This window comes from Euprymna scolopes, chromosome 1 (assembly GCF_053919585.1).
Source record: "Euprymna scolopes isolate OS-2025 chromosome 1, ASM5391958v1, whole genome shotgun sequence".
In the NCBI taxonomy this organism is placed as follows: domain Eukaryota; kingdom Metazoa; phylum Mollusca; class Cephalopoda; order Sepiida; family Sepiolidae; genus Euprymna; species Euprymna scolopes.
This window is the reverse complement of record NC_136482.1, coordinates 183,941,196-183,956,310: the sequence shown is the minus strand read 5'-3', so window position 1 is coordinate 183,956,310 and position 15,115 is coordinate 183,941,196. Positions and strand designations below refer to the sequence as shown.

Here is a 15,115-nt window from a genome sequence, read left to right as displayed (position 1 = left end):
TCCATCCCCTCTAATTACTTTAACATGCCCGGATATCTCCCACTCTGCCGTAAGGACTCTGACAGACATATGCATGGGTTTGGAGTCTATATTCGAAACACTCTCCTCTTGACTAGAGAAACAAAACTAGAATCGGACGATCAAGCCTTTATGTGCTTTAGACTTAACATGTAACATTACATTAGTTACTTTTATTTTCTTTACCGCTCTCCCTCAACCCAGGACTATACTTTAATAAACAAAGTCTCTGACAGCATAGATACAGCACTTTCCCTCGACACTAGCGCACAAGTGCATGTATTTGGAGACTTCAATGTCCACCACAACAACTGGCTTGGATTTTCTACTTACACAGATATAGCTGGTAGCACAACACATAGCTTCTCTATAACTCATTCTCTATCACAGATGGTTATGTTTCCAACCCGTTTCCCTGACCAGCAAGAACAACACACATCACTTTTAGATCTGTTTCTGACCACAGTTCCTGATGATTGTGTTATGAACGTTCACAGCCCACTTCGAAATGCTGATCATGTAGTGATAATAGTTGAAATCGCCTTAAACTCTAGAGCCAAAACTGAAGAGCCATTGCTCAAAACAACGAGATATTATAAAAAAGCTGACTGGGAAGCCATCAGAGATCTCATCAGAGACGCCCCATGGCGAAATATCTTTTCACTTCTTGCTGGACAATGCACAAATGAGACCACTGAATGGTTCAAAACAGCAATTGAAGCACATGTTCCCACATGGAAATTTTATAGCAATCCCCACTGTTTACTTCCACATGTGCAGGTGCCATCGTGCAAAGGCAGCATGCATACTGCAGATTTAACCGAAATAAATCCAGTTAAAGCAGACAGAAGTATATAGAAGCCAGAAGTAACTGTAAGAAAGAAATATCGACAGCTAAGAATTTACTGAAACCACCAAAAAACGCATCGAAGCACAGAAATTAGGAACTTGTGACTTCTGGAAAATCTACAACAGTGTAGTAAATAATGGGCACTCAACAGTTCCCCCACTATCCAGCAATCATGAGGTTGTTTGCTCAGCAACTGAGAAGGCTAACATGCTTCCCAATCGGTTGCCTCCAACTCCACACTGGACCCTGCTAAACACCCTTTCCCTGACTTTCCTTTGCAGACAGACACCACACTAGACGATCTGAAAATCACCCCTTCTCCGGTGCATGCTATCATAAAAAATCTTGATACTTCAAAAGCATGTGGACCTGATCTCATCCCGGCTGTGCTATTAAAAAAGCGCTTCGCCGAAGTAGCTCCAATCCTCTCCAAACTTTACAACAAATGCCTTAATGAATCTTGCTTTCCTGCCTGCTGGAAAACTACTTCTGTGGTACCAGTTTTCAAGAATTCTGACCCAGTATATTACCGCCCCATTAGCATTCTCCCACTTTTTGCCAAAATATTTGAGTCCATAATTAACCAAGCTCTAATCCATCACCTTACAGATGCTAAACTTTTGACCGACCAACAATATGGATTTAGGCAAGCCCATTCCACAGCAGACATCCTAACTGTAATCTCCGAACGTATATACTATTCACTTGACAAAGCAGGGAGGGTAGAGCAGTAGCTCTAGATATATCTAAGGCTTTTGACAGAGTATGGCATGAGGGTCTCCTCAGGAAAATCAGATCATACGGTATCACTGGTAGAATTAAATCCTTTTTAGATAAAAGAAAAGTCCAGGTTGTCCTCGATGGTCGTACGTCTAAACAATATGATATAAATGCAGGAGTGCCTCAAGGGTCTATCCTTGGACCTCAATTATTCCTAATATTCATAAATGACCACCCTGACAAAATTTTTTGTGAGATGGGTATATATGCTGATGACACCACACTCTATAACAGGCATGACAGGAAAACAAATGAACACATATCTAAAGAAATGTAGAAACACTAGAGGAAGACCTCCAATCTGTAGTTGAATAAGGACAAAGATGAATGGTAACATTCAATGCTGCCAAGACTAAACTTGTTTCCTTCAATAACTACAAGAAACCTTCTCTACCACCAATAATAATGACCAAAGACTCTTTATCTGAAAGTACATCTTTTAAACTCCTTGGCCTAACGTTCACAGGAAACATGAATCAGAACAATTACATTAAGAGCATTGCCAGTACCACTATGAAAAAAGTTGGTTCTCTCTACTGTGCTAGAAAGCTACTAACGCCCGAAAATATCCTGTACCTCTATAAGGCCACCATTCGCCCATGTATGGAGTATTGTCATATTTGGGCCGGTGCATCTGCTACTAGTCTCTCACTCCTAGACAAGGTTCAAAAGAGAGTCGCCAACCTGATAGGTCCTGAACTGTCATCCAATCTTCAGCCTCTGTCCCATCGACGAAATGTAGCATCCCTCTGCCTGTTCTACAAATACTTTAACAGTGAATGCTCCAACAAACTGCAAGCACTTGTACCCCCTCTACGTAAATACCCCCGACAAACCCAACAAGCAGCAAAATCCCACCCCTTCACAGAGATCCCTAGATGTAAGAGAGCCTTCTACTCCAGTAGTTTCTTCCCCAAAACTGCTAGACTTTGGAATTCCTTTCCGGGTCCCTGCTTCCCCAACTGTACTGACATGCAGAAGTTCAAGTGTAACGTGAACCGACATCTTGCTGCCCAACTCCCCACATAGTGCCCCTGTAGATTATATCCCTAATAGTAGCTCCCTACATCAAAGTGGCAATGTGCCTTGTTTGGGGTGAAAATGTAATAAAAAAAAAAAAAGAAAAAATAGCGAAATTCAAAATTTTTAATATTGAATTCCATGACAAACCCATCGTCTTTACTTAATTATCATGTGACAGCAATGAGTATATCCAAAAATTATTAAAAATAAGGTAGAAAAAAATTATTAAAGAAAACATTTTGGGGCAAAAATTAGTAAAAATAATATGTTTGGCTAAAAAAGCACTGGAGAGTTCCAAAGGGAAGTAAAGAGTGTAACTATTGCCAATTTTTTTAAATAAACTACGTTTTTGCCTTTTTTTTTTTTTTTAACATAACCGAGTTACTTCCCTTGTTATCATGTCATGTCTTCCTAAACAAATATGGCAACATTTTTACGATAGAGATTGAAAACTCGTGTTTTTTTTTTTTTTTTTTTTTTTAAATAATGCAGTTATATTTAAGTACTTCAGATATGCCAATTAAGTAGAAATTGCTTTCAGTTGAAATTGATGCAAAACGTCAGTAGATAGCATTGTTTTTGTTTTTTAAATCGATTTTTTTTTCTCGTTTTCTGAATTTTGCTATTATAGTGTAGTTGCACCACAGGGCTCTACGTTATGAGTGAAACAGTTAATAATGAAACGCTTATCTTTTGGTGATTTCATTTCTTTCACTGACAATCTTCCAAAGCTCACTACTGAGTGAAAAATATCTTTTCAACTTTTTTTTTTTTAATAAAACAAAGTTAAATTATTTAAGCAATGAAAGTTTAATAAACACTATACTCTTTTTTATTAACGAATGCTGTTTAAAAAACATCTGAAGAAATTAGAATGTTTAGTACCAACATAAAATTTGTTGTATATTTAAAATTACTTATTAAAAAATACAGAAAAAAATTTATTATGTACATAATCGTCACAGAATGAAGATGTCATATTCCAAAAATCACGTGGGTTTGGCTAGTAACTTTTCTATTTGGCTAGGAAACGAAAATATTTAGTTGTCAAAGATCAACTAAACATAAATTTGTCCATAGAGCCCTGCACTAATAATTGTTTAAACTTTTTTTAGATGCATTCTTCAGAGATATTTTTTATTTGGTCTTATGAAACAGTCTATTTAAGAAATGAATTTTGTTTTTTTGTTATAATATATTTGTAGAAATGTAAGCCATTTTGAGCTTCAGATGGTTCGCTGTTACACACAAGTCCTGGTAGGTGACTTGTTTGTAGTAGACAGTTCCACAGAACAAAATATTCTTACCGTGTCGAAACCCGGGAAAGAACATGTGAAATTGCTCCAGAAAAGGTTTAATATTTATGAAGCAATTCTGGTTTCTGATTGGTTGGTAGCAGAACGTGAATTAATTCGATTCATCAGTTCTTAGCAGCATCGTTTATAAATAGAATCGTCCGACTGTGTGGGATCATACCCCATTACTCTCAAAATATTGCAACAATATTCCAGTTATATTATGGCTCTAACTTATAATTGCCTGATTTGTCCAAACTGCATGACTTCTGGTGAGCCATATAATTCTGCCATTCTTTTGTAGAGAAAAAATACAGCAGCCGACAGTAGCAACAATTGTTCTTCTCTGTTGTGTCTCACCTCATTAATTTAATTCTAACTAGCTGTTTTTGTCACTGATGTGTGGTTTTATCAAAATTATTTTCTATGAGACTAGCGGGGGTACCCGACGTTGCCCGGGTGTTTGGAGGTGTGTGTGGTTCTTTTTTTTTTTCTTTTTTTTTTTTTTTTACACAGTGATCACCACTTATCAAGGCCCGGAAGCCACTCAGAGATAAGGGTTATTGCAAGTACATTACATTAGTGTGGAGATTTGATGAAGTGTTTACTTAAGAGGGCAGTTCATTAGGAATTTGTTAACGTTGGACTTGAAGACATCTAAGTTGTAGTCCGGTGGGAAGCAGGCAGACGGAACAGAGTTCCATAGGTGTGCAGTTCTAAGAAAGAAGCTTTGTTCATGGAATCCACATTTTGATTTAGGCACAGATAAAGAGTGGGGGAAATTTTTCACAGTGGATTCAGCTAGACGGGTGTTTTTCGTGAAAGATTGGCAAGGGGGGACCAGAGATTGGAGTTCAGACGAGCACCTGCCATGGAAATAACGATAAAACAAGGATAGGCTCGCAACATCTCTTCTGTGGGAGAGAGGTTGCAGGGTAGAGAAAAGGGCATCCCCCACTAAGCCACAAAGTCTATTTTGTACTCTGTCAAGGCAGGATAGGCTGTTTTTAGCAGCTCCTGCCCAGATATGGCAATGTGGTGTTAAATAAAAAAGAAACCGGGGGGGGGGGGTAAAGTTGGTAGAATCAAACCCGAAGCCCTGAACATCGAAAAAAAACACAAAAAAAACTAACATAAGGCAAACGAACGATGTTAAATGTAAAAATCTAAAAAACAAAAAAGAAAACAGAAAAACGAACACGTGTAAAATGGCTTAAATAAGCCTGTTTTGATATTAAAATTAAAAAAATCGGTGGGTTACCCGGGTGTTTTTCGGTGTGTGGTCGGGAGTGGATAAGCAAAGTAAAAAAAAAAAAAAAAAACAGAAAAACGAATGTTACGTGAAAAATGGCTTAAATAACACTGGTTCAATATTTAAATTTAAAAAATAAAAAAAAAAAAAAAAAAAAAAAGACATCTCACACCACGATTCGAACCCAAAATGTTTAGATAACAAACCAATGCGCTAACCAACTGAGCTAACGCGACGTACATGAAATTTAGTCAGTTTTTCCACTATTTAAAGTAAATCAGGTCATGACGCCATCTGACGCATGCGTAGAACCGGTCATCGTCACGAGAGGACCGTTTTTATTGAACCCCCCCCCCCTGTCGAAAATTGTCGATTTTGGGGTGAAAAAAATGAACGTTTTTGGCCAATTTTTCGAGCGAAGGATGGAGCTTCAATATGATACCAAGTTTGTGAATTTTCGTTGTGTCTGTTGAAAGTTTTTAGCGGACACCACAAACACACATACAAACAAACATACATTTTTTGCTTTTATATATATAGATGGGAAGTTAAGGAAGCTGTGTATCACCATTTTCCTTTGCTCTCTTTCTCTGGCCATTAAGGTCTTTTGTATTACCTGGGCACAGTGGTTGCTGCTCTGTATCTATCCCTCTCACTTCTCTATTTGACTTTCAGGGAATCCTTATCCAGTCACCCCAAACAAGAGGATATTAATGAGTAACTCATCTGATCAATCTCCCTGGTCAACCTTGATCACCTGTCCGACACTTATTGACTTTTACCAAGTTCAGAGTATTCCGTTGATGTGAAAATATAATTCGTGTTAGACGTATGAACAAAAAATTTTGTCTGATGCCATCATTTTTCCTGCCTGTATTATCTACAGAAACACAAAATGCACATTATTTTTACATTTTAATGAACAAATCATTGAAAGGAAGGTTCGCAAAGCACTTTTAAAAATGTTCTTATTTTGTTCCAGCTGGGAGTGGGTATCTTACCGATTGCCAGATATTCGCTCGCTATTTCAGACATTCCAACTGACTAGCCATTATGCTGCTGCAGTTTAATACAGACAAGCAAAATGCTGACACTTTTAATATTAACATTTAAAAGTACATTTTTTTTTTTCCTAGAATTGAATTGTGCAGAGAATCTAAGAGTTTACGACAATTGGAGTATCCATTCCAAAAATTGGCCTATTTTTTACCCTCATTACGATGTGACGATAAAAGTATTTTCTTCCGATATAAAGTATTATATATTATAAATATGTATATTTATTAACACTTTTTTCTGTTTATATTTTCAGGGGATCTTATTGGCTATGTCCTTGCTTGGTTTAGTATGCTGCCCATTTTCATATCTGTAGGTTTTATAACCCTCATCATCATTCGTCGGGACCTTCATACGGTAAGTATATTAATTCAATTACATACTACCCCCTCCCCGGTCGATGACCTGGTGGTAGTGGAAGTAATTTGTTAACATTATAAGCAACAAAATAACGATCACATTATTTTTACTTATTTAGACTCCAAAATGTTTAAAAGAAAAACTGTTTTTTTTATATGACCCAAGAAATTATTGATGTTTCAAAAACGATTTGTTTATACTTTTATTTTCAAATTTGATGTGATAAGCAGGAAAAGTGAAATTAACTGAACGTTTATTAATTACCATTAAAGACTGAAGTTATTTTTGGAATTTTTACAAAACTGATTCTGAAGGTGTTCGAAAATACAATCTCTTAAACTGTGAAATGAATTTGAGCAGCCAATCAAATCGATGGAAGCCAAAAATAGTGAAACAGAAGTGAGCGGTAATTATTTACATACTGAATGAGTATTAGACTATTAATAAAATGAAATGGTCATGTAATAAATGAAATGATAAAACGAAATAATCATGTAACCCTACAAAATATTTTGTCATGGTGTAAACTGAAAGAGGTAGAGGAGACATAATGAGTGAGTAACAATCCTGCTACCACCTGTAAGTATGACTTGTTTAGAAGAGTGACTCCCTTCAGAAATATTATAGAAATTTAAAGTCTATATATCTATAAAAGTGAGAATGTGTGTGTGTGTGTGTGTGTGAGGACACTTCTCAACCTATATACTCAACGAATTTTTGATCTACAGACTTGTAATCTGGTGTATAGGATATTCAGACACATGGAAAATTTTTTTAACCGTTTTCATCCCTAAAAAGGGCTGCTAAGAGGTCAAAATTGAAAAACTGGTATGTGGGGGTTATCGGATTTTTATCTGTTTGTCAACTGTTTCACAAATGCACATACATGAATCATTCACAGAATGCTTATGTTAAGAATAATTACGTTTGGAAACACTTTTTTAAAGTTTTAAAGTGTCAAGCTGGCCTAATGATTATCGTACTTGACTCACTGTCTTTAGATTTTAGATTAAGGATTTTTTTTTTTTTTTTTTTTTTTTTTTTTACAAGAAGTGAGCCGTTTAAAAAAAAAAACAACATAATCCTCGCATGCACATGTTTCAGTTTCTTTCCTTTTTTTTTTTTTTTTTTTTCGTTTTTAAGGAATTTAACATTACACTTAATACCTTCGGTATTTATGTTTATAAGAAATAAGAATTCTGCATTAACTAAAATATAACGTTTCTACATATTTTACGACCAGGCAATGCTGGGTGGCCTGCTAGTATTGAATAAAATTGACTGATAATAATCGTAAAACACACATCAGGAATTGGCAGGTTGTATAACTATATTGAATTTATATGTGGCATCTTTGTTTGTATTGCTATAATGTTTTGTTTTTCTAGAGGGGGAAAATCGTCTCTATTTTATAAATATATAAAAAAATTTACTTATGTACAAAAGGCACTTTGTTTCTGTGAACTCTAAAACGAACAGGTTATTATTATTTATTTTTTTTAATCACACAAATGTACTTTGTGTGTCTGGGAGTGTTCTTAGATAGGTTTTGTATAGGATGTGTCTCATAAGTACCAACAATCGAAAAGATCTGATTAAAGAAGGAAGAGTAGGTTCTTTAATAAATCAGGGATCTGTTCGAAATGAATGTTTCTGTTTAGAACAAAATTGAACCATGATACTTAACTTTTGCATTTTAAACTTTAATGCAAGCTAAATTTAACAGTAGGTTCTCTACAATGCAATGTAGACTATGTTACTGCAGGGAGACATATGAAGTTTCCTCTCAGCACACCTTGGTCAGTCCTTGGCTAGAGAAGGCAATCATTCATTTGATTGAAAAATAGGCGATTTTGATGACAATAACGGTATTGGAAGTGTGAAAACTTCCTTAATCCTCATCATATCCTGGGCAACGTCAGGTCTCTGCTAGTATAAGTGAACGTGTCTGTGTGTGTACATTTCCCTATGCAATAACTCTGTCAATTTTCAGTCTACAGACTCGAAATTTGATATACAGGGTACTGAGATTTGTGAAAATCTTTGTAATCTGTTTTCGGCCAGAAATTTAGTTGTTAAGGGTTCAAAGTTCAACGATTTGACCTTTGAGAACTCTACCAAACTCCTCCGCCAATTTTGGGTCTAAACGCTTTAAATTTTAGATATAGGTTCCTTTGGCATGGATCTAACTTAATAACTTGATTTGAACCCAAAACAATAAATGTTAAGGGGTCATAATAGGGGACAGTTTTAAAAAATTGACCGTTTTTTTTTTTAATTTTTTTTTTTATACTCAACATATACCTCCAAACACCCGGGCAATGCCGGGCTGAAATGCTAGTATATATATATATATATATATATATATATATATATATATATATATATATATATCCCATTCCCTTGCCTTGCGAAATGTTTTGGTTTAATAATTTACTTTTTATTTATCAGTGGGTGCATGTGTAATTACTTGTGTAATTTAATAAAATCTGTTGAATGACTTTATAAATGCACTTGTTTTAATTAGATTTTTTTTTTTTTTTTTTTTTTATATTCAATTTTCACCCCAAACAAGGCACAGTGCCACTTTGAAGCAGGGGGCTACTATCGGGGACTTAATTAGCAGGGCCATTATGAAGGGAGATGAGTAGAAAGATGTTTGTTCACATTACACTTGAACTTCTGCATATCAGTACAGTTGGGAAAGCAGAATCCTGGAAGGGAGTTCCAAAGACCTGCAGTTCTGGGAAAGAAACTATTGGAGTAAAAGGCTTTCTTGCACCTAGGGATCTCTACTGTAAAGGGAGGAGACTTACTAGCTTGTCGGGTTTGTTGGGGGTACTTATGTCGGGGAGGTACAAGTGTTTGCAGTTCGTCAGAGCATTCACCATTAAAGTATTTGTAGAACAGGCAGAGGGATGCAACATCTCGTCGATGGGACAGAGGCTGAAGCCTAGATGACAGTTCAGGACCTATCAGGTTGGCGACTCTCTTTTGAACCCTGTCCAGGAGCGAGAGACAAGCAGCAGATGCACCAGCCCAGATGTGACAACAGTACTCCATACATGGGCGAATGGTGGCCTTAAAGAGGTACAGGATACTGTCAGGCGTAAGTAGTTTTCTAGCACGGTAGAGGGAGCCAACCTTCCTTGCAGCAGCCTTGACAATGCTCTCAATGTATCTATTCCAGTTCATATTCCCTGTAAACGTTAGGCCGAGGAGTTTAAAAGAAGTACTTTCAGGCAATGTGTTCTGATGATTGTCTTTGTGTGGCAATTTATCATATTTTATTTTTTCTATAAAGCTTTAGTTAGGCAAGCAGCAAAATCCCACCCTTTCACTGTTAAGATCCCTAGATGCCAGAAAGCCTTCTACTCTAATAGTTTCTTCTCTTCGACTGCTAGACTTTGGAATTTCGTCTCTGATTCCTGCTTCCCTGACTGTACTTACCTGTAGAAATTTAAATGTTATTTGAACAGACATTTCGCTGCTCAACTCCCCACAGTCCCTTGTTAGACCCGATCCCAAATAGTAGCCCTTATGTTCCAACTGACAATTTTCCTGGTCTGGGATGGAAAAAAAGAGTAATGTATTGAGCACTGCTGGAAAATTGGATTTTTTTTTTCTATTTTGCCTTTTAATATTTTTTAATTATGATTTTAATCTATAAGTTTTACAAAATGTCTTTGTTCTTTGTATGAGGTTCCTTAAATAAGTTTCCAGATTTTTTGTACACTGATTTAAAATTGTTGTAGACTTTTGAAAATTCAATATGTCATTACTATACATCTTATGAGATGATTGATCAAGATTTCAGGTTCAAATGAACAGCTACAGCAGGAATTGGAATACACCCTACTAAAGCCTGATTATCGCAGCTGGTGAATTTCAAAAATGCAGTCTGGATGTGAGGACATTTCAGAAGAATGATCTTCAATAAAATTCTGTTTTAAACTTGGAAAAAAAATGCCACAGAAATGTATGAAATGCTTCAGACTGCTTTTGGACCATCTTGCAAGAATCTAGCATCAGTTTTTGAATGGCATAAGAGATTCAAGGAAGGCAGGGAGTTTGTGAGGGATAATGAGAGGTGTGGGAGGAGTAAGGAAGTCAGAATACCAGAGTTGATTTACTGAATAAAGAATTTCATGGATAAGGACTGTTGTGTGTTTATAGAGACAATAAGTGCACAGTTTGATGTTAGTGTGGGAACTGTACACATAATTATTTGTGAGGAACTAAAGATGCAGAAGATTTGCGCAAAGTTTGTCCCAGAGATGCTCGAAGATGATAAAGAAAAATGTCATGACAGCAGGAAGATGGTCGAATTTATCAATTCAGATCCCGCAGTTCTTGATGCTTTGGTGACCTGTGATGAAAGCTGGATCTACTGCTATGACCCAGAGATCAAGAGACAGAGTTCCCAGTGGAAGCATGCTGGCTCTTTCAGACCTAAGAAAGCCGGACAGAGCAAATGCACCCAGAAACTTATGATGATTCTTTTTTTAACAGCACGGACATGATCCACATGCACTGGGTTCTTTCTGGACAGACAGTCAACAAGGAATTCTATGTTGAAGTTTTAAGAGTTCAAGAAGAGATTCTATGGGAAGAGACCAGCACTCTTCAAATCAGGTCAGTGGCATTTCCAACAGGACAATGCACCAGTCCACAACTCCGTCCTTGTCACAAACTATTTGACCAAGATGGGCATCAAGACAGTCCCTCACTCTCCCTATGGTCCAAAAACCTTAGAGGCTGTTGTTATAAGACAATTGAGATGAAAGAGGCTGTGACAGGAGTAATTGGCATGCTTACACAAGAGGACTTCCATGGAGCCTTCCAGTTATTGTTGGAATGATACAATAAGTGCATTGCAGCCAAAGGAGATTACTTCGAAGGAGACTAGTTTCATGTGTGTACTATGAATAAAAGTGCCCATATGAAAAAAGTCTGGAAACTTATTGAAAACACCTCGTATATTTCATATGTTTTCAATTTTTGGTGATGAATTGTATTATGTTTTCTTTGTGAAAACTCATAATATATTTTGTATGACATAATATATTTCTCGCTTTGCAGGTTTCTTATTTCCTTGGAATTGTGCTGAATGAATTTGTTAGTGTGATCCTCAAACATCTTATTAAGGACAGCCGGCCAACACCTTCACCAAGTAAGTAATAAGTGCATTGTTTTTGTGAATAGAGATCTGATGGAGGCAATACATCAAATTACTTGAGGATCTTTTCTCAATAACAAACTAGTAGAGCACGTGTGTGATACTATGGTCAACCTGCGGCCATTAAGAAAGGACGTAGGAAAACAAATAAAGTAGGAAATAGATTTATCAATACACAATGGATAGAAATTTGTTAACATAGACAAGAGATAAGGGTAGATTTAAATTTGAGCGTGACAAATGATGATAGCAAAAGGACAAAGCAAGAGAAAGAGATATTTAGTTTTATGATGCTAGGGAGTGCCATGAGGTGCGACAGCCAATGAGTTTTTAATGATAGAAACGATTTACAGATGAGAAAGATCAACTTCTGATTGACTGACAGCAGTGTGAGTCGGACTTTTTTTTTCTTTTTTTTTTTTTTGACAGAGTTAAGAATTGAGTTGGACACTTGAACAGTTGGGCTTTGAATACAGTTGGAGGCAGATTGTGGCTTGGGCCAGGTAGGGAAAGTTTCAGGGAATGAGGAAATGAACTGACGGCAATATACAAACCCAGCTTCGACAGGACATAGATGTGAACCTTAGCATGTAAAAACACATCCCTAATTGACATATATGTGAAGCATCAGCGTCTCTGTTTTTCCTGTGTTTTGTTTTATTTTTCTACTTGTGGACCCATGTGTCCCCATTGACAGCCACCAGTGTGAAAAAGATGATGACAACGACACGACCAGAATGAGAACGATGAAAATGAAGGAGAAATCCACGGTACACAACGTCTTGGGTCAGCAGCTTTCAGTGGGACTACGTGGTGTCACATGTGAAAATGCCACACTTAACGAAAATGGGTTTTAATTTTATCATGTTAAACATGCCTTGCATAGGTTATTTGTCAAACATACAAATATTTGATGTTCTGTCTCCCTTTTTACTGATATAACACGCTCTTTCTCATATATCAACATTGAATTACTTTCTTCTATCCATGTTAAACTGTTACTCTCCATCTCAACATGTTTCGATGCCATGACGTTGTTCATATCATCATATTCAGTTTGTCTGTTTTATAGGCTAGCATACAATGGACAGAAGAAATTGACTTCCAAACTAACTCATCTCTGGCCAGATCTTTATTTATCTCTATTTCTCTCAAGTTCATTTTAATCACTTCCTCCCAGATTTTCTTTGTTTTTTTTGTAGTGAACTGAACTTGCTATTTCAACTGTTCTACATCTGCCAACTCAAAACTTTCATCCAATCTTTCAACGTGGCCATACCATCAAAATCGCCTGTTCTGCCCATATCTCTTTATACTAACCAAAATTAATCTTCCTCTGTAATCATCAGAACCCTATCTGCCTTTAAGACTCGCACATCCATCATGTTCTCAAATCACTTCTCTCTACTGACCGTTTCGCTTTCACGCATCAACACACTGTGTACAGATGCATGATAGGCTCTTCCCTTGGTCAACAGTTGTAACTTTCTACTGTTTAGTAATGGCAGGAATTCCCTGAACAAAAATCATGTAAATTGATCAAGTAGTTTTTTTTGTTTTTTTTTTCGTTTTTTTTTTCATACATAGAAAATCATTTTTCACATTTTTTGGCGATTTTTAAACTAAATTATATTCATTACAAGGCTGATTTTGATCTCAAAAGTTCAGATTGAATTGTCTGTGCTTATGCACTTATGTTACCATGCTATTTATTTAAATCATATTTTCAAGTTTTACAACATCTTTTTTTATTAAATTGTTAGATGAAAGTACAGAGTAGTTACAAAACTTCCATCCCCATGTTAAGAATGGCGTTCTAAATAATGTTATTATTTTAGCATGGTAACATAAGTACCAAATTCTCTCCTTTTATTTAAACAATAGCTGCCAAAAATTAATTGCTAAAAATCGTAAAATTTGATTTTCTTAACAAAAAAAAAAGACTTAATTTATGTGATTTTTGGAATATGACGTTTTCATTCTGTAACAGGTATGTACATCATAAAAACTTTTCTGTATTTATTTATTTTTTTCATTAAATGTAATTTTAAATAATCACCATAACTTATATTAGACTAGCTGAACTATTCGATAAAAAGCATTATTTTACGTGTGTATTGTTTCTTAACTGAATTTAAATATTTTTATTTTATATTTTCAGCTCAAACTGGACATGGTGCTTATGGAATGCCTTCAAGTCACTCGCAATACATGTGGTTTTTCAACACATATCTCGTTCTCTTCTTGTTATTTAGGTAAGTTAATAACTGTTCAAAATTCTATTTGTTTTGCAAGGAGTTGTGACTTTTTGTGATTGTTGTGGTTCAAGTTTCTCTTAAAAAACTTTTGCTTATTATTTTAGAAATTTTACAAGTGTCTTTGAAGTTTGCAAAACCTCTACATGACTTGTTTTCAATTAGCATTTCTGTGTTTATAAAAGACTTGATCTTTTTAAGAAAACAGTCTGTTAAAGACTACCCTACAAACATTTATAAAAAGGTTTGTGTTTCTCTAACTCTCCTGAATACTGACCTTAAACTATATCCGATGGTGAGGCCCCAGCTTGCGGGTTTTGGGGAGTGTGGAGCCACCCTTTAATTGCCATTGCTCCCAGGTCCACTCTGACCCGGAGTGGTAGTACCTGTTAGGGTCCCAACTATGGGTTAAATAGAAACTGACTTGAAAAAAAAAACAAATATATTCTATTAAAAAACTTTTCTTCAAAATCACTGAATTCGGCATTAAATAACCTGAAAAGAGTTGATATGTCGTAAAACAAAAACCAACCAATCCTGAATACTACCCCAGTCTAATAATCCTAAATCAATAGTGACGATAACATATACATTTACTTTTAATCATTCAATCTCTTCAGTTATTCTTTTGATGGCTTTTTATTGACACTTGCTATCTTTTTTTTTTTTCTTACTTTTTTTTCAGCCAACTCTTAGCATGAATCATTTAAATCTATATTTTATATTCTAGAAATTTACCCCCATTGTTGCTGCTTGTTTTTTTTATTCTTAGATCTAGTATTCTTGGATTGGGTCAATATTCAAGAGAAATGGTGGATTATTATAGGTTATTTTGGCCATCTATAATTCTAAAAGGCCTATTTTTAATCTTGCTAAATGCTATCATTTTCTGAATTGTTTGTAGGGACATAAAATCTTTTTAGTAAAGTTTGTTTTTTGATTGAAAGAAAATTTAAAATTTAAAAAAAGAAAGAAAAAAAAACTTATACATTCATTTTTGTATTTCGAAGATATTCTAAAATATCTGCTATAAATGAGGAATAGTAT

At 35.6% G+C, this 15,115-nt stretch overlaps 1 protein-coding gene across 2 annotated transcripts in view; it reads left to right on the top strand.

The window, feature by feature from the left end:
• Positions 1 to 15,115, top strand: part of LOC145278124 (dolichyldiphosphatase 1-like) — a 48,199-nt gene that overhangs the window by 17,298 nt on the left and 15,786 nt on the right. For both annotated transcript variants that reach the window (XM_080130407.1, XM_080130413.1), the window contains exons 2-4: positions 6,531 to 6,631; positions 11,717 to 11,807; positions 13,975 to 14,068. In XM_080130407.1, coding sequence (XP_079986533.1) covers positions 6,531 to 6,631; positions 11,717 to 11,807; positions 13,975 to 14,068 — 286 coding nt within the window. The remainder of the gene's footprint in view (positions 1 to 6,530; positions 6,632 to 11,716; positions 11,808 to 13,974; positions 14,069 to 15,115) is intronic.